This window comes from Narcine bancroftii, chromosome 3 (assembly GCF_036971445.1).
Source record: "Narcine bancroftii isolate sNarBan1 chromosome 3, sNarBan1.hap1, whole genome shotgun sequence".
NCBI lineage: Eukaryota > Metazoa > Chordata > Chondrichthyes > Torpediniformes > Narcinidae > Narcine > Narcine bancroftii.
The window spans coordinates 346,916,399-346,934,428 of NC_091471.1; the positions used below are offsets into that span (position 1 = coordinate 346,916,399).

At 42.4% G+C, this 18,030-nt stretch overlaps 1 protein-coding gene and 1 long non-coding RNA gene across 4 annotated transcripts; one reads left to right on the forward strand and one right to left on the reverse strand.

Annotated features, from left to right (window-relative positions):
- Window positions 1-379: 379 nt before the first annotated feature.
- On the reverse strand, window positions 380-7,529 carry LOC138759350 (RING finger protein 222). Of its 2 annotated transcripts, XR_011354799.1 has the most exons (3): window positions 6,017-6,712; window positions 4,250-5,922; window positions 380-1,768 (listed from the first exon to the last, which is right to left on the reverse strand). XR_011354799.1 is itself a non-coding variant. In XM_069929569.1 (2 exons), exon 1 carries the CDS (start codon window positions 7,286-7,288, stop codon window positions 6,719-6,721), a length of 570 nt encoding a protein of 189 aa, XP_069785670.1. In that variant the 5' UTR covers window positions 7,289-7,529; the 3' UTR covers window positions 2,236-5,922; window positions 6,017-6,718. The 2 variants fall into 2 exon arrangements, 1 of the variants encoding a protein (XP_069785670.1); XM_069929569.1 differs by lacking the exon at window positions 380-1,768 and having other exon boundaries at window positions 2,236-5,922; window positions 6,017-7,529.
- LOC138759351 (uncharacterized) lies at window positions 6,198-17,684 on the forward strand. Of its 2 annotated transcripts, none has more exons than XR_011354800.1 (4): window positions 6,198-6,470; window positions 9,171-9,341; window positions 11,603-11,668; window positions 16,538-17,684. It is a non-coding gene; the product is annotated as an uncharacterized lncRNA (long non-coding RNA). The 2 variants fall into 2 exon arrangements; XR_011354801.1 differs by lacking the exon at window positions 16,538-17,684 and adding an exon at window positions 14,711-14,770.
- The last annotated feature ends 346 nt before the right edge of the window (window positions 17,685-18,030 follow it).

The following is an 18,030-nucleotide window of genomic DNA, read 5'->3' on the forward strand; positions in this document are numbered from 1 at the left end:
ATATTTGACCGTGCTCATTAGTTTGCTTCCCCACCCCCCTCCACTATCCCTTGAATATAATTTGTTTAAAAAAAAATTGAGTCCACTTTTAAAATTAAATTTTGAATTGGCATCAATCGCCATTTTTTGCAGAGGTGTTAAACTTCTGCCACCCCTTGGAAGTAGACGTCTTTCCTATCTGCACTTCTGAAAGGCTTGCTACTAGATTTTATAGTATGCTTCCCTATTCTGGACACTTCAAAAGTTGTTATGCTTTACTCCCTATCAGATTTATTGTCAGAGTACATGACATCATATGCCCCCTTGGGATTCTTTTTCCTGCGGCTGGCCAGAATTTACCACTTATGAGTAGTGCAAAAAAAAAACTGTACTCAACATACACAGGTAAACAAATATAAACAAATTGTGCAATACAGAGGGGGGGGGGGGAAATCAATTGGGTGCAAAAGTAAAAGGCCTTAACTGAGTCCCTGGTTGAGTTTGTCATTGAGGAGACTGATGTTGGAGGGGTAACTGTTCCTGAACCTGATGGTGTGAATCTTGCAGCTCCGATAGCTCTTTCCTGATGGTAGCAGTAGGAACAGAACATGTTCTGGCTGCTGTGGATCCTTGATGATTGCTGCTGCTCTCCAATGGCAGCGGACCCTGTAGATGTTTTTGATGGTGGGGAGGGTTTTGCCTGTGATGTCTTGGGCAGTGTCCTCTACCTTTTGCAGAGGTTTACCCTCAGGGGTGTTGGTGTCCTCATACCAGATGGTGGTGAATCTGTAGAAATTGGTCAGAGTTCCTGTTATCAGACCAAATTTCCGCAAAAGTAGAGGTGCTGATGTGCTTTCTTCACAATGCCATTAATGTGTGGGTCCTGGAAAGACCCTCTGAGATACTGACTCCCAAGAACTTAAATTTTCATTCTAACAAACATTAGGTAATGATTGCTGTTGGTTAAATATCTGTGTACCATAGGTCTCTTAAAAATCTGACTCATTACTCAACCTTTCCCTCTTTTTTGTTCTCTGGAGTTCTGTCGAAGAACACTCTGCAGATACACATGATCTTTCAAACTTGAACCAGCTTTCACTGAAGGTGAAAATCTCATCATAAAATCACACTGCTTTTGCAGTACATTTGTCTTATTTCTGCAAGCATGTTTTCTGTCCCTTCACACACACCACAGTTCATTCTGGAATACTTTTCGATTATTTAACTCAACTTCTGAAAACTTCCACCCACTTACCTCTTGAAACTTGTATCAATGGATTGATTTCATCTTAAACACACAGGGTTGCTACCTCTCTCCCAGCTACTTCTGCAAATGAAATAAGCTGGTGGATGCAAGTATCATTCCCAATGCCCTCGACTTAAAGAAGTCTGGGACTTATTTAATAAACTGCCAATCACAGCTAGTCCATTTCAGCCCCATAGTTACATACCTTCATCCAAATCTCCTGGGAGAGGCAACAAACCAGATAAAACCCAAATCCAAATCCATAAATGAAAAACAATCCTCTTATCCCCTATCAGGAACACTGGCTTAAATGGTCACGTTAGCTTTTGTTTACGTCCCAAGATAAAATCTCTTGTACAAAATGATCTTCACCCAGTTGGTAGAAATTTGACAAAATTACAAAAACAGCTGAATACCTCAAACAAGTTCACAGTACCAGCTACTTTGATAATAGCTCAAAGATAGGTTGTTCCATCTATAGATTAATGAAGTACGCGGATTCACAATTGACCTTTAGTTCTTCCTCCAGTCACTATTATGAGTCTATAACCAAACACAAAGAAAAATCAGAAGATTGCTGAAAGTTTGCTTCAATCCTTTCTGATATTAAGTCTTAGGCAAAATTGGTGATTCTTTATGCGTGTAATCCAATGCTTGATGTTTAAAACTTTTCTACTGTTAAACTGCAATAAATCCAGGATCTAAACTGATTAATTTTTACCCCAGTTATCAGTCTGATTGTAGCCTTGCACAGACAATGCCCAGTCTGAACTTTCCAACTTTAGAATTATATTCATGAGGAGGGATATCCCCCTGAAGAACCTCAGTCTTTGGCAATGAAATGTTTAATGGCATTTGAAGTTTCCCATTTTCTAAACATTTGTCAATTTATGTGAAGTTTTTGAAAGCACTCTTCCAGGTTTTTAAGGGCAAAAGTTTTAACACTTTGCTAAGGTAATAAACCCAAGTTGTCTAGAACATCTCATACAATGATTTCCAAAATGTAGCTATGATCTGTACACAATCCTCATTTATTATCACATAAAGTGAAAACCATTTTGCAATATGAAGGCAGTCGGAACTGCCTTTCTATTCAGACTTTTGAGAGAATCGACCATTTAAAATATTACAAGTAGATACAATAGTCAATTTAAAACGTTTCAAGTAAAGGACTTGATATGGAGGTAGGATTCAAAATGAAAAACTTCAGCTTGTCAGACTGTTGGCATGTTCTAACATCCAAATTCTCCATCTGTTAAATGTTAGATTCATCAAGCTGACTAAAAGCTGATAGGTCCAAAGGAAATACCAGGAGCCAGCCATTTAAAGTTCAGCTTGTCTCAGATTTCTCCACCTGCATTGTTATAGCAAGACAAGATGATCAAAGGTGGTTCATCTGGACGCAAATTGAGTCAAGCGGCAGAACTTTGACCTATAAAGTTCAAATGCATCCCATTCTCAGTTTTTCGTGATGGAGGGATGGCGTATAAATAGAAAGTTGATTCATTTTGGAGAAGAGGGAAATGGAATTACGTGCTTGACTTACTTTCTTCTTACTTGCTAATTATTTGATATCGATTAATCACTTTTCATACTTTTAAACAAGTTATTTTGTACATAATTAAAAACTATACAAATTCATATTCATAGTTTTTAAAAGCCTCCATTAAAATGCCATATCGGATTCAGAAAATCAGTCAGGCTAAATGGGGCCCATGGTCAGTGAATCCAGGCAGTGAGCCCAATCCATGAAGAGACAGTTCATTATGTAATATTTTTCTTGACCCATAGAGGTGATTTGGGCAACACAACCCTTTTTTTCATTCCTGGATGCTTTTCTTATTGCAAAATATGTTCTGTTTATAAGACCGCTTGATCAATAGCAAATAGTACAATTTGTAAGAATTGACATCAAAGCATAGATTATTGCTTTGTACCACATGAGCATATTCAATGTTATTCTTTCTCAGTTAATACACAGCCTAGGTTGGAAATTGCAGAACGATCCAGGATGTGAAAACTGCATGTCAACTTGTTCACTAACAAGAGGTGAATAGAAGAGTAATTGGTCAGATTGGCTTTATATCACCTTTGTCCAGACAATATACATGTTGGCCATGCTCTATGTAGAGGTTGAAATTGTCCGTATGGTAGCCTGCCTGAAGCACCTTCTTTAGAGGCTCTAGAGCCTGCTGCCAGGATGTTGTCATAGTCCATGACTTTTGCCATACCCAATAAACTTAGCCATATTTTGGTGTGTAATGGAACGAAACAACTTTGCTCACATTGTTGGGGATAAAGAGAAAAAGGAGTAAGATGAGATACTGAATCTTCACACCATTGCCAGCACTCTTAATATATACCTAGTCCAACAGAGTGGAATGGGATACATTCTGAGTATTTCTAATGTAAATATATGAGGAAGTAGGGGTCTGTCTTGCCGAGTAAGGGTGTGCCCTGCTGCTTTGCAAAATGCCAGGGGGTTATAAATATTCAGAGAGTGAGGGGCCCCATGACTTGTGTTGCTGGGCAACCCCTGCCTGCTAGTAAGTTTTCACCGGCCTGGTGTTTCCCCATTTCAGGTGGCCAGCAAGAACAATGCCTGAAGAAAGGGGAACCTGGTTACCTGTTTGGTTCACATAATGATCCAATTTGCAGATGAAAAGTGTGTAGCTTAATGCTGATACCATGGGACAAGACTGTTTCTTGGATTGGTTGTCAGACTGCGGCGGGGTATACGAACCGATGGAATTGCATGTTCGGGGAGCTCCTGGATCCCCATGGGGTTGATAGACCTCCCACCAAGCCTGCGTGTAATAAAAGAGTATTGGAAAAACTAGTTTCTGAGTGCTCCATTCCTTATGGCATGGCTGTTCAAGACTAGAGCACCATCCTGAACCTGGGGGGGGTTGAAAAGCGACCATCCAAGGCAGACCCTTACTTCCACGCATGTGGTAAATTATAAATTCTCTCTTAACATATAAAATTCAGAAAATGAGAGAGAAAACATTTTTAAAAACCAACCATTTCCTTGTGTGATGCATCCCATAGTAGCAGCATTTCCAAGTTCACTTTTATCACATGAATTAATTAACTCGTTTGTTTGAATAGCACTGTTTTGAAGTTGGGTTATGGTTAAGCTGATTTGGCTTGTAGCAGGCAAGTAATGGAAACTTGTATCCACGTGTATGAGGTAGAATTAAAGCCAGATCCTTGAAGTAAACTACCACTGCATTCATTCATTAAACCATAGATGACCATTGTTACTTAAACAAACACAGCACATTTATCTCCCAGATAACATCTAGGTTTATACAAATTATATTCAAATTCCATTAAAAGTCTCGCACCATTAGACTGTCACATACCAGTGAAATGGAATAGTTTCCCAGTAATGCATGCCTTTCTATTATAAATATGCTTGTGGACAATTAAGCAACTAACAAGAGGAAGCTCCATTAATATGCCCCTCATTTATGATTCAAAGGGCAAAAGTTAACCATTGGCTAACATCTTCAAGCCAGCAGTGCAGAGTGGATGATCTATCCAAGCATCTCTTTATATCTCCTAGCTTCTCAGATCTTTGCCAAATTCACTTCAATCCTCATGATATACTGAAGGACCATGTTCCAAAGCTCATCTGGTTTAGTGTTGGTAAGTTTCAACGTGGCATCTTCCTGACAAGCTGAAGATTTCCCCTGTACATCTTGCCCAAGAAAATGAAATCCAGCCCCACTTACTTTTTAAACACCCTTTTCAATCCACTCTCAGACAAAGTGATTGAAGGAGACATCAAAGCTGCCGTGAAGTCGCACATACACTAATGCTCACAGCTGTTCAGTTTGGATTATTCAGGCCCAGAACCACAGTCAAAATGTGAGCAAAAGAACAAAATTCTAGAGGGTGAAGTGAGAGTTAACTTCCCTTGATATCGAGATATTTTTATTGGGTGATATCAAGGAGTGTCAGGTAAACTGAGTCAATGAGGATCAGAGGTTATGTCTCCAGAAAGGGAGATTCGTATGGTTTTCAGGGGCCAATCATTTCTGGCCCAGAACATAACCCTAAGAGTTCCTTGGAATGGCATATTAGCAGAAAGTTGGTTTATCAATGACCTTCCCTCCAGGGTAAGATTTGAGGGCAAGCAGAAAATAAACTATTGTAGAGTTTTCAACTTAATTTGCAGCTATTCAGATCACAGAGGTGTCTGTATGCATGGGGAGCATGGCTCATAAATAGCAAGTCACTCTCTTTGTCATCCAGTGATGTGACCCTTGCTAAAACCCCAACCTTTACCCTGGATCACTAGGCTTTTAATACCTAGCAGTTCTGACTCTCTGGAATCTCAGTGGCATCTTCAAGTCTCAACATGAAGTGCTTTCCATTTGTGGGGATGAGAACCTGCAACAAAACTCAAGGTGCTTATTGGTAACCGATGGGTTGACTTGCAGCTAAGCTCTCACCCTCTCCCACCACCGGAGAAGCCTTGGCCAGAAGCTGCGTTACCTAGGGTTTAAAACTGCAACCCCTGCAGAGCTTTCTTCCTCAATCCACTGCGGCCTCACGTCCTGGATGCCCGCTTTCTTGTGCTTCGGTAAGTTGCCGGTGCAAGTTCTATAAATCCGATCACAGAAGCTGCGACTGGGCTTCTTCGATCACATACAGTTCCACATGATCATCTCAAGCCACCTTGGCATCTGCACCAAAACCAATTATTGACAAATATGAAATTGTTGCAATTCTCAACATGACACTGTAAATGTACAAAATATTGCACTCTAATTAATTTACATTTAAATTTACCAATCCTTGTCGCCTCTGTCTCTCAAGTGTCAGACATCATCCAATGGTGTGAATAATTCTCTGAAGTATGCGTCATGTAACAAGCTGTCGTTCTCCGGGTGGACGGGGAACAGTGTTCACAACGTTGGGAGGGGGGTGGGGGGTGGAATTAGGTTGGAGAACAAGCGGAGGCGTGGGAAGTCCCACCTCCTCTCTTCTAAGGAGTAGAACGAGTCGGTCTTGCTTTGGGTCGCGTTCAAAGTGATGGTCCTGCATAATGGGTTCGAGATAACGCATGAGGTTCCCCCGTCCCCCAGCGCTTCTAAACAGACCCAAAGTGAGGAAGTTTAAAGGGGCGGACGCTGAAAACGTTGCGCGTCCATCCAAATCTAACAACGGCTGCTCACAATTCCGAGATTCGATGACTTCTTGAACCAATTGGTGCTACATGTTATTTTGCGAGGTATTGATAGTTAAGATGAAGAGTTTGGAAAAGTTCACAATTTTAATCATTGCAAAACATTTTTTTTTAAAGTATAGTCCTGTACACGTGCAATTTCTGGCAAGAAGTACTTTCTCGGAAAGTGCAGCGAAAAAAATAAAGAGTCGGTCAGATCAGCTCCCCGTCCATCCGCTTTCTGCAAGCGAGCCCCTTGTGAGTGGAAGTCTTCCCAGGCCAGTCCCTGCTGCCGCTCCGAGGGGCCGCGGAGCTCACTTAAAGGAGGTGACCCAGGGCAGAATGGCAGCGACCACGGCCCCGATAATTATAAGGCAGAGCAAGACCAGGACCCAGCGCGTTCGACAGCGCCGGTGCCCCGGGACCATCGCCTCGGCCGGAGCCCGCAGTTCTTCCTCGCTCATCGGTCTGCCCCGGCCGCTGATCACGAAAATCTGACTGGCGCCCTGACCTGGGGGGCGAGCCGAGGGGAAAGTCCGCGGGCAGGAGCCGAACCAGCGGCGCAGGAGCGAGCGCTGGGGTGGAGGGAGCATCCCGCCCGGTTCCGGCGCTGGGCTGCTGGGCTCCGAGAGCGGGATCTCCAGGGTCTGCTTGCCCTCCTTGTTCTTGGCGATCCACCCTCTGCCCCTTCGACTCAGGAAGGTGACGTGCCGGCAGACCGGGCAAACCACCTTCTTGGGCTGGGATTCCTGGTTGATAACCGTCTTGACCAGGCAGTCGTGGCAGAAGACATGGTGGCAGGTCAGGGTCCTGAGCGACTGGTTCTGGCGGGACACCTTCTCGTAACAAACGGGGCACTCGTCGGACCCAGCCTCTTCCGACATGCCTCCCCCTTCCGCTTCTCCCAACTCTGCCCCGCTCCTGCAGTCGACCCCTTGGTCGCCGCGTCCCCAAACGTTGTCAGGAGTGCGTGGACTCGGCCCCCGATTTATAACCGCATCTTGCTATCCGCATTCCACCGCAAGGTCGGCGAGGTGGAGGTTGGTGTCCGGGCTGGCAGGTGATCAGCGCTCCAGTCTTGTTGAACTTGTTCGGCAACCAACCCATTTTGCAGCCTCCTCCGCCAGCAACTGGAGCGGCTCTGACGGAAACCCCTTCGCGTACCGTATGTTTTGGAGCAGGAGGTGCCCTCCGAATTTTGGGAGCCACTGCAACCTCGGCGGCCACCTGTTCCTTGACCGGACGGGTGGGCCCGGGAGGTCGCCGGCATTGCTCTTCATGGGAGAGCACCCCCCCCCCCCCCCCCCCAGAGTCTGCAGATCCTCGGCGGGTTCAGCAGCGCCCTGGGGGGGAGACACGCGTCCATCAATGCCTTTTCATCATGTTTGCGAGAGTCGGACAGAAGTTGGCATTCTCTGTCTCGCTGAGATAAAGAGCAGTCACTTCTCATCGACGGCGCCGCCGGTTTCTGGAGACACTTTTGCACCAGGATTGATGAATTTGCAATGTAATCGGTGGGACGGTGCTCCTGGGCATTTTTTTCCCCCCTAACGCTAGATGCCCTCCAAGTGGCAAGGAGGTCGGGTTACCTCTTTATTAGAAAAAGTTTGCAAGAGTTGATCACATCGACACGATACACGACTTGGCCAGGTTCCAGGTACAGGAGTAAGAGAGGGCTTGTCGCCTTTATTGGGAAATCCGGGGAGGGGTGAGGGAAGGACAGGGAAGGGAGCTTCGAACTGGCCACTCCAGACATCTCACCCCAATAGGCCATCTGGACGGGCCACAGCGGAGATGTGGGGAAGTCTACTGCTTCAGCGGCCCGCGGACGGTCAATTCAGTGTTTAAAAGACATTAAAAGTCTCTTCTGATCCTCTGGAAAGTCAGTCCCAGAATGTATTGTTGCTGGTGACGGAAGTCTGCAGACGCTGCAATTGTCCTTAAACACACACGCAGAAACGCTGGAGGATCTCAGCTGATCTGCCAGCTTCCATGGGTGATAAGGATCGATATGACCCAGGTTAGGGGCCTGAGCCCTTCTTCAGATAATATGCAGAAAGCGGCTGTCCAAGGGAGGAGTCCAGACCAACAAAAGGGGTTAATTGGATATGATAAGATGAGAGGTGAGAATTGATTTTGGCTCTGTGAAAGGAGAGAGAAGCCCCTTTTATAGATGAAAAAAAGTGGTGACTGTCAAGGCAGATAGTCTCTGCCCTTCTGTCTACCTCCATAAATCGTCGGCTCCAGGATGCCGAATCCCATCCTTCCGCAGGCTGGTCACACAGGTGGAGGTGGTCCTGTGCTGCAAGTGGCTGGCTAGGGGTGGGTTGATGATGTCGCGATGACATCATCAGCCTGAGGCACAAGAGCGCCATGTCATCGACCCGCCCCCTAACCAGATACTTGCGGTGGAGTGCATTGGAGGTACCTTCTTTTCATCAGTCCTAGCCTTCACAGTGCCTGCTCCATGGTCGCCATTTTCTTTCCCACTCGGCGCGTATGCATGATGTCATGTCGGCAGGAGGGGCTACAGCACCAGTCGCCCTGCCTCATAGGAACATGGGAAGTAGGAACAGGAGTAGACCAAAAATGGCCCATCGGGCCTGCTCCGCCATTCAATAAGATCATGGCTGATCTAATTTATGAACTAACTCCACCTACCTGCTTTCTCTCCATATCCCCTAATTCCTCTATCATGTAAAAATTTATCTAACCGAATTTTAGATAAAAATTTATCTAACTGAATTTTAAATATGTTTAATGAAGCAGGTCCGGAGGATCCAACATGGCGCAGCTCTTCGTGAGAGCAACACTGGAGCAGGTTTGAAGGTCTTCTCTATCAAAAGGCAAGCACAGATTTTTCTCCACTAATGGAGCTGGCCTTGAAGCGACGCCTCACCCTAAAAACATCTGGAAAAAGACGGAACTGGGAGAAAGGTGATGGGGGGGGGGCGGAAGGATTTAATGGAAACCATAGAAGTCAATGCCAATGCCTTCCAGTTGGAGGGTCCCCAGACCGGAGATGAGGTGTTGTTCCTTCTGATCAATGAGTACAAGAATAGAGGTCGTTAGCATTGTTTAGAATCCAATTGCAAATAATAAAACATGTTAACTTAAATTTAGAGTTTGCAAATAAAACTCTAGTCCAGTTATTTAGAATTAATGTGTGTTTTGAAATAATCAGTGGACACTGGAAAAGTGAAACTCATTGAACAGAACGGGACAATTTGAGCTCAAGTTATGAACGCAGATCATTAAACTTTAGTAAACCCTCCTACGCTATGCCGCTAGAATCATATGACACAAAATGGCCTGTTCTTGCTCTGGGAGAGTGCTCCAATTACAATTATATTTACAATTACCAAGGTACACGTCTACGAGAAATACAATAAGAAAATCAACACATGCCTGTAATGGAAATAAGCCCCTGCATTAATATGCCACCCTTCCTATTCCTTTCAGGGAGACCAGAAGTGTACTGATTCATGAGCTGTCACTATTGCAGACAGTGAAATGTAATTAGAGCATTCTCCCAGAGCCAGGTCAGACCTTTTTGTATCATTTGACTCAAAATTTTAAATATCTTCTTCCAACCAATCAAGGTCTTAGCCATAGTATATGACAAAGAATAACTACTGTCTACTTTGAAAGCAAAATTTGCATTGCAAGACTTTGATGCTATTAAAAACAAAACTACCATAAAAATACAGAAGTACACAAGGAGGTTACCAGGAAAGTTGATGAAGGAAAGGCTGTGGATATTGTCAACATGGACTTTAGTAAGCCCTTTAACAAGGTCCCACGTGAGAGGTTAGTCAGGAAGATTCAAACGCTAGGTATTCATGGTGAAGTAGTGAACTGGATTTGAGAAAATGGCTGGATGGGAGAAGCCAGAGAGTAATGGTGGATGATTGCTTTTCAGACTGGAGGCCTGTGACTAGTGGTGTGCCTCAGGGATCAGTGCTGGACCATGGTCATTTGTCATCTATATCAATGATCTAGATGATAATGTGGTAAATTAGATCAGCAAGTTTGCAGATGACACTGAGATTGGAGGCTTTGTGGACAGCAAAAAATGTTTTCAAAGCTTGCAGAGGGATCTGGACCAGCTGGAAAAATGGTATGAAAAATGACAGATGGAATTTAATGCAGACAAGTGTGAAATGTCACATTTTGGAAAGACAAATCAAGAAAAGATTGTAAAGAGAGCTTTTGGCATATTGGCCTTCATAAATCAAAGTATTGAGGATAGGAGTTGGGATGTTATGGTAAAGTTGTACAAGACATTGGTCAGGGCAAATTTGGAGCCTTGTGGGCATCTTTGGACCCTTAACTACAGGAAGGATTCCAAAAAGATAGAAAGAGTGCAGGGTGTTGCCTGGACTTCAGGAACTGAGTTACAGGGAAAGGTTATACAGGTTAGGACTTTATTCCCTGGATCATAGAAGAATGAGGGGAGATTTGATAGAGGAATTTAAAATTATGAAGACAGAATTAATGTAAATAGGCTTTTTCCACTCAGGGTAAATGAGATACAAACCAGAGGTCATAGGATAAGAGTGAAAGGGAATGAGCCGCCAGCTGAGGTGGTGAATGCAGGCTCAGTTTTAACATTTAAGAGGAATTTAGACAGGTACATGGATTGGAGAGCTATGAGGACTATGGACTGGGTGCAAGTCAGTGGGACTAGGCAAAAACAAAATGTTCAGCAGAGACTAGAAGGGCTAAAGGGACCTGTTTCTGTGCTGTAATGTTTTATGGTTCTATGAGATGCCACGTATGTACTCTGACAATAAATCTGAAATCTAAAATCTGAGTTGAATTGAATATGGAAGAATAAAATGAGATCAGTGTCAGATTGGTATAAATAGGTGTTTGATGGTTGGCATGGATTTGATGAGCTGAAGGTCCTGTTTCTCTCCACATGACTCTCTGATGTCGTGTTTCTTGCTACACTTTTTTGAACTTTGATGTTTCAAGATTATCTTCAGATTATTATTATTATTATTAGGGCACTTCCTCAATTAAATTCAATCTTTTATTTTTATATGTGAAAGTGACCTTTTTGCAGGCTGATTAACCTTCCTTCTACCTCTAACAGTTTGTTTAGCCCTCTGTACCACTTTACTGCTTTCCCGTAATTTTTTTAATGTTTGTTTTCACATGCATGAGTTCACGTTTTGCTCCATCAATTGCAGTACCTGGAGAAGGAGCATGGGAAGAAGGAACATCTTATTATTCAACAATGGGACCCTACTAAAAAGGTCATTAAGAGTGCCTAAGTGTCTGTGCAGTTATTCCACCTGTATGGTCCTGATATACAGAGAACAACTGTCCTTGGAATCGAGTGTATTAAGCTGCAGTCGACCTTAACAAAAACCTGCTATGGAAGTAAAAACTATTGAGTGCAGAAAACACCTCATTATATACAGTATGTTGATGCACTTTAGTAATTCTACACTAAACCCGTTAGCCTGTGTCCTGCTAGACCAAATTTAATATGATGAGATGTTGCATCTTCCCCTTAATTGTGGGATATCTCTCAAGTACCACATGATGCTCACATCTCATCATTTTCTCTTTCGCCAAAGGACGCACCCTCCTATTTAAATGCAGAGCACAGGGATGAACTAGTTTTCCATGACCCTTGACGATGGGAGGGCAGCACTGGGAGGTCGTAACACCATGCTCTAATTAAGTCTGGCACTGAAAGTCATAGAATAACAGCATGCCCGAAAGTGAAAGCTAGACAGCGTAGAATGCAATCGTGGACATGCAATGTCTGGCAAGTTATGGTAGGCTTGACTGGTTACTCCGTGGAAAGTTATGTATTTACCAAACGTAACAGCCAGCTCACTGGGCTTATATTGCTGTTTCATGCAATGAGTGGGTTTTTTTTTGTTTGCATGGACACTCAAAATTTTAAATATCTTCTTCCAACCAATCAAGGTCTTAGCCATAGTATATGACAAAGAATAACTACAGTCTACTTTGAAAACACACATTTTGATGTGTCTCCATCAATAATGATTGAATGGGACATAAAAAAACTCAGGGAAGTTTCAACTATACTAACTCCCATGAACCCATCTATTTCCTATCTGAAATCAATTATATGCATAACGTATAGAAACCATTGGAATAAATCCTGTAACATAGTTTTTCCTTGTTGAGATAAGATCAAATGGAGAAATTGCTTTGTTTCTACTGGTTGATTTATACTGTGCAATTTCAACGAGTTCTGTTTATTTTTGATGTTTTTCCCCAGCTTACAAAATACTGGAAAACTTTGCATCTTTTTTTCAATTCTTCTACATATAACAGTAGACTTACATCACAAACGGTGATCTCCTCTTCAGAAATATGGCTGGTCAGGTGGATTATATACAGGTGCTCCCCTACTTACGATGGTCCGACTTACGATTTTTCAACGTTATGATGGTTCAAATCCATACTTTCAATTACGAATTCCAATCTGTTCTCACGCTTGTGATATGCAGTGCACTACTCTCTCGCGATGCGTGGCGACAGCAGCATCATGCAAGAGTGTCATACAGCATACTCACTTGCGATGCTGACTCAACCATGCTTGCAGTCTCTGCAGCAAACATGTGAATGAGGGCACTGTAAACTGCCCATCAGGTTTATTAAATGCATATGTAATTCAAGATACTTGCTCAGCGTGAAGGTGGCAAGCTGGCAATGGCTATAGCACACGAGTTAGGATTTTTACGATCGACTATGTTGACCATCTTAAAGGATAAGAATCGAATCATTGATGCAGGGAAGTCAGGTGCTCTGCTGGTATTTGTGGCCTCTAAATGTAAATTGATTCTACTTTAGTTAAGTTACTGCCCTAAAAATTAAATGGTAAAATTGATTCAAATAATAACTCTAATAATAACAGATAATGTTAGAAAAATCTAGCAGCTTCTTGTAAAGGTTCCATTTAGAATGTAACATACATGAAATTCTTTAACTTTCCTCTACCATAAGGTAGATTAAGAGTCGCACAGAAACCTAAAGCACCTGGAGTTCCTAGACAGTCACCCCTTCAATTACTGACCAGTCCTGTATCTGCTTAGCTTCCGAGTTCAGACCATCCCAGGTGTATTTAGGTGCTGTTATATAGGGTGTTCGACCTGAAATGTTAAATTTCTCTTTCCAAAGATGTCACCTGCATTTTCCAACACTTGCTTTTTTTTGTTCAGATTTCAATTTTCCAGCATCTGCCAATTTAAAAAAAAAATTGTATTTAGTTCAAAGCTGTTTCATGTTCCATGTGGAAGTGAGTGTTCAAAGTTCAACAGGATGATTTATTAAGGATCTTAACTACTTTTAAGGCATTTCTAGCAAAATGGTGTCAATTATTTTAACCAAATTAACTATTTTAAAATATATATTGTAAAAGAGCTAAGCATAAAGCTTCGTGGATCTAACCTTCCTCTGCACATGCAAGGAATAATATCAGTAAATGTTCAGGGGATGAGAAGGGAGAGAGCAATTCATCTTTTTTGAGGAAAAAAGACATCTTTCTTCATTCATTAATATGAACTCCAAGCATTTGTGTTGGTTGACTGTCATGAATGTTTCACTAGCGGGAGATTGAAGTAATAATGCATTGTTACCACATTATTTTTCTGCAAATCCCTGGCACCATCCTCACCAGTTTCCATGAAATGGCATTTTGGATATCTAATCATACTGAGTGTTCATTTGAAGGCCAAATGATTTGGCTTTGTTGGATATGTGTTTCAACTTTGATAATGCTCTCAGTTTTTGGCAACTAATGAATGGTGTATTCATCACACGATAATGCCTTCCCTTTTACAAGGCAATTGAAATGCAAACCGTCAAATTTGACAATTTCTGCCAAACTGAAAAAATTCGCTTGCAACCTTGATCCGACTGGCTTGGATCAGTCAAACCACACACTATTTTTCAACTGCTGCAGATTTTCGATGATCATTTTCAGAGACAGGAAGCCTGCTCTTATGGGCTGAAGAGGGGAGACAGAATATATGCCACGATTAAAGCACAAGTCTTTAGTATCCATGTTGGTTCAGTGATGTGCTCTGAGCCGGTACACTGTTGGAAACATCATTTTTGAGTGTGTTGTTAAATTAGACCAATCTCCATATCAACAGAACAAATCTTCACTTTTTAAGAGAGGACCAAGAGAATTCTCCTGAAGATATTTTTTCTCTCATCTTACACTATTCAATTGCTGTCATAGAAACCAGAATTAGTTAAAAAAAATGTCCAATCACTGTACTTTATAACAGTAACTTAAAATTACATTGCAGGTGGTTCTGGAATATTCTGACATCATGAAAACCACAAAATAAATGGCACTTCTTTTTGTTACAAACGCAATCAATAACTTTCATTGAGCTGAAGAAATAAAACAGTATATACTGTACCTCTCTATCTTTTTCCCAAATATGAAAGGTTTACCTTATTAGATTTTAATTTGAAATACTGGAGGTAAAAACCTCAATTGAACCTCAAGGAATAATCCTCATCCAATAGGTTGAGGAAGTTGAGACTCTCTGAATCTCCCAAGTCTGTTACTCCCTTGTCACTCCCCACTCTGTCACTCTCTGCTCTGTTGCTCTTTTCTCTGTCATCACCTCTGTTATCTATCTCTTTGTTGTTTCCTCTGCTCTGTTATCCCTTTCTGGTGCTGGCCTTTCTTTACATAAATCTCTGCTGGCAGGATGCAGAGTTGGGCAGAAAAGTGGCAGATGGATTTCAATCTGGATAAGTGTAAGGTGATGTATTTTGGGAGGATTAACCAGAAAGCTGAGTACAGGGCTGATGGTCAGTTACTTAAGAGTGCGGATGAATAGAGAGACCTTGAGGTTCAAATCTATACATCCCTCAAGGACACCGCACAGGTTGATAGGATAGTAAAGAAGGTCGATGGGATTCATTAATAGGGGGATTAAATTCAAGAGTAGAAAGGCTATGCTACAACTCTGTAAATCTTTGGTAAGACCACACTTCGAGTATTGTGTTCAGTTCTGGTCTCCTCATTATAGGAAGGATGTGGAAGCTATGGAGAGAGTGCAGAGGAGATTTACCAGGATGCTGCCTGGATTGGGAAATAACTCTTGCAAGGCAAGGTTAGCAGAGCTAGGACTTTTCACTTTGGGTGGTAGAAAGATGCGAGGAGACGATAGAAGTCCACAAGATTATGAGAGGCATAGATAGGGTGGACACCCAGCACCTGTTTCCTTGGGCTGGATCAGCAAACACCAGAGGATATATATACAAAAGTAAAGGAGGGAAGTTTAGGGGAGATATCAGGGGTAAGTTTTTTCTTTACTCTGAGAGTTGTGGATGCCTGGAATGCCTTGCCGGGTATGGTGGTGGAAGCTGAAACAGTGGTGGACCTCTACTATACAGTATTGTTCTATGTTCTATTCCTCTGTTCTGACTTCTGCTTCTCTTTCTGATGCTCCCCTCTCCTGTGTCTAGACCTTCTCCCTGCATGTCTTTTCATTGGAGACTGTTAATCTTGCAAATGGTGAGGTTGTTCATTGCTTGAAGATCTATTTAAGACAACTACAGCAACATCCTTCTTCAGGTGTGTGACCAGGGGCATAGCTGGGGGGAGCGAAATTTTTCAAAAGTGACACCTTCCCCTCCCCCGGTCTGATGCCACTGACAGCACCACCCCCTCTCTGGTCCGATGCAATCGCCAGCCCTCCTAGACCACCGACCGCCACTCCCCCCCCCCCCCCCCCACACACCCAGCTCTGGTTTGATACTGCCACCATCCCACCCCTCTCCCGCTTCAGTACCTCACAGGCAAAACTCACCCCACCATCGAGACCATCTACAGCCATTGGATCAGCAATCCTCAAGGATCCACATCACCCAGGACATGCTCTGTTCTCACTGACTCCATCAGAGGTATCGGTGTTACAGGAGTCGCACCTCCAGGTTCAGAAACAGTTGCAACTGTTAACCATCAGACTCCTAAACAAGACTCAGTCAGAGACTCATTTAATGACTTACTTTGCACATTATTTGTTACGAAATTATTTTTTCTGTATCTACTACACAGTGAATTTGTTTCTATTTCTCTCTTTGTTTATATATTTCTTCTCAACTACAATTTACAGGGACTGATAAGTTGAAATTCTGCCCAGCCCACTGGAAAAAGAATCTCAGGGTTGTAAATATTGAGATTCAGAGGGTCTAACATCCACTATTGGACTCTCACTCACTTCAAGCGATCCAGATGAACACTTTTCCAGTGAGAATTAAGAAGGTGATTGTGAACACTTTCATCGATTTCTGCTTCTGTGTCTTTTAATTAATTCCATTAATTGATAACAATCATCTAAACATTTGAGCATTGATGACTTTCAGGAAATGCAGAAAGCCGGGCATGTTTTTAAATCTAAACGTCATTGAAGGTCACGTTCTAATAGTCTTATATAAACTCACAATCTATCCTGCTTCACTGAATATGATTATGCATGTTTGAAATACACCGAAATTAAAATAAGGAATGGATATTTTCAAAATGTAGATTGGTTGCATCTCCATATTTATTCATCCTGCAGAACCCTCTCTAATGGAAGATTTAAACCGTGTTTCTTACTTTTGCAGCCTTTGCTTCTGCAGGGCTGAGAACCTGCTTGTTGCATATGAATTAGTAGACATTATCTAAATTTACACTATGGGGCCAAGGGATGCATATGAATCGTAGACATTATCCAACTTCCACCATGAGGCCCAGAGATGCAGTTGTCTTTTGTTGGTCGCAGTCTGTCAGGAGACCTTGAAGATAATTAAATCATTTGTTCAAAGAGATAAGATCTGAAGTAAACAACTTTTGGGTAGTATAAGCCATGGTCCCACTGCTGAAGTTTGAGACTCTCCAAGAGGTGGCAACATCTCTCAGCAAGAAGAAGAACTTCAAGATTCCAACCAACATCCCAGTCCTGGGAGGTGGAGAAGCTGCTACCAACAACCTACTACAAGTGTGCAGTCGTAGCCTCGCTTTGGCAGTTGGGACCAGTCCAGGCATTGATCAGTATAATTGGGAAGGGCTTGCATATTGTAGTGTGAATTCAGCTTTAGATATAGTAATCAAGACTTGTATAAACTGAACTGCTCTCGGTGTGTGTGTCTATTTTCTTTCGGTAGCTCAAACACTGTGACCAATCTAAAACGAACAAAATGAGAGGTAGAAGTTTACCCAAGACACCTTCATTGATATATTTAAATAATTAATGTGCTTGTCATGCCGAACTTTTGAAAGATACCAGTTTTATAATAGAATTTGATAAATATTTCAGTTTCAACTGTGGTGGATTGAATGCTTTTTTTTTTGAAATTTATTTATAGTATCTCCATACATTCATTTCAAATTGACTTAGTATAATATTACATAATAGATACTAAATAATTTTCAAATTTTCACCCCCCCCCCCCCACCTCCCCTAACCCCTTAGGAAACCACCTTGTGGTGGTTAATTCCCAAAAACCCAAATGGGTGTGGTATAAACCACAAGTGGCCTATGACTTTCGGGAGCAGAAGTACCACCCCCTCCCCCCCCCCCAGGCAGACAAAATACACGTATAAACCGAAAAGTCATCATTTCTT

Coding starts and splice junctions, on each gene's coding strand:
- LOC138759350 (XM_069929569.1), bottom strand. CDS start 7,288: ATGTCGGAAGAGGCTGGGTCCGACGAGTGCCCCGTTTGTTACGAGAAG.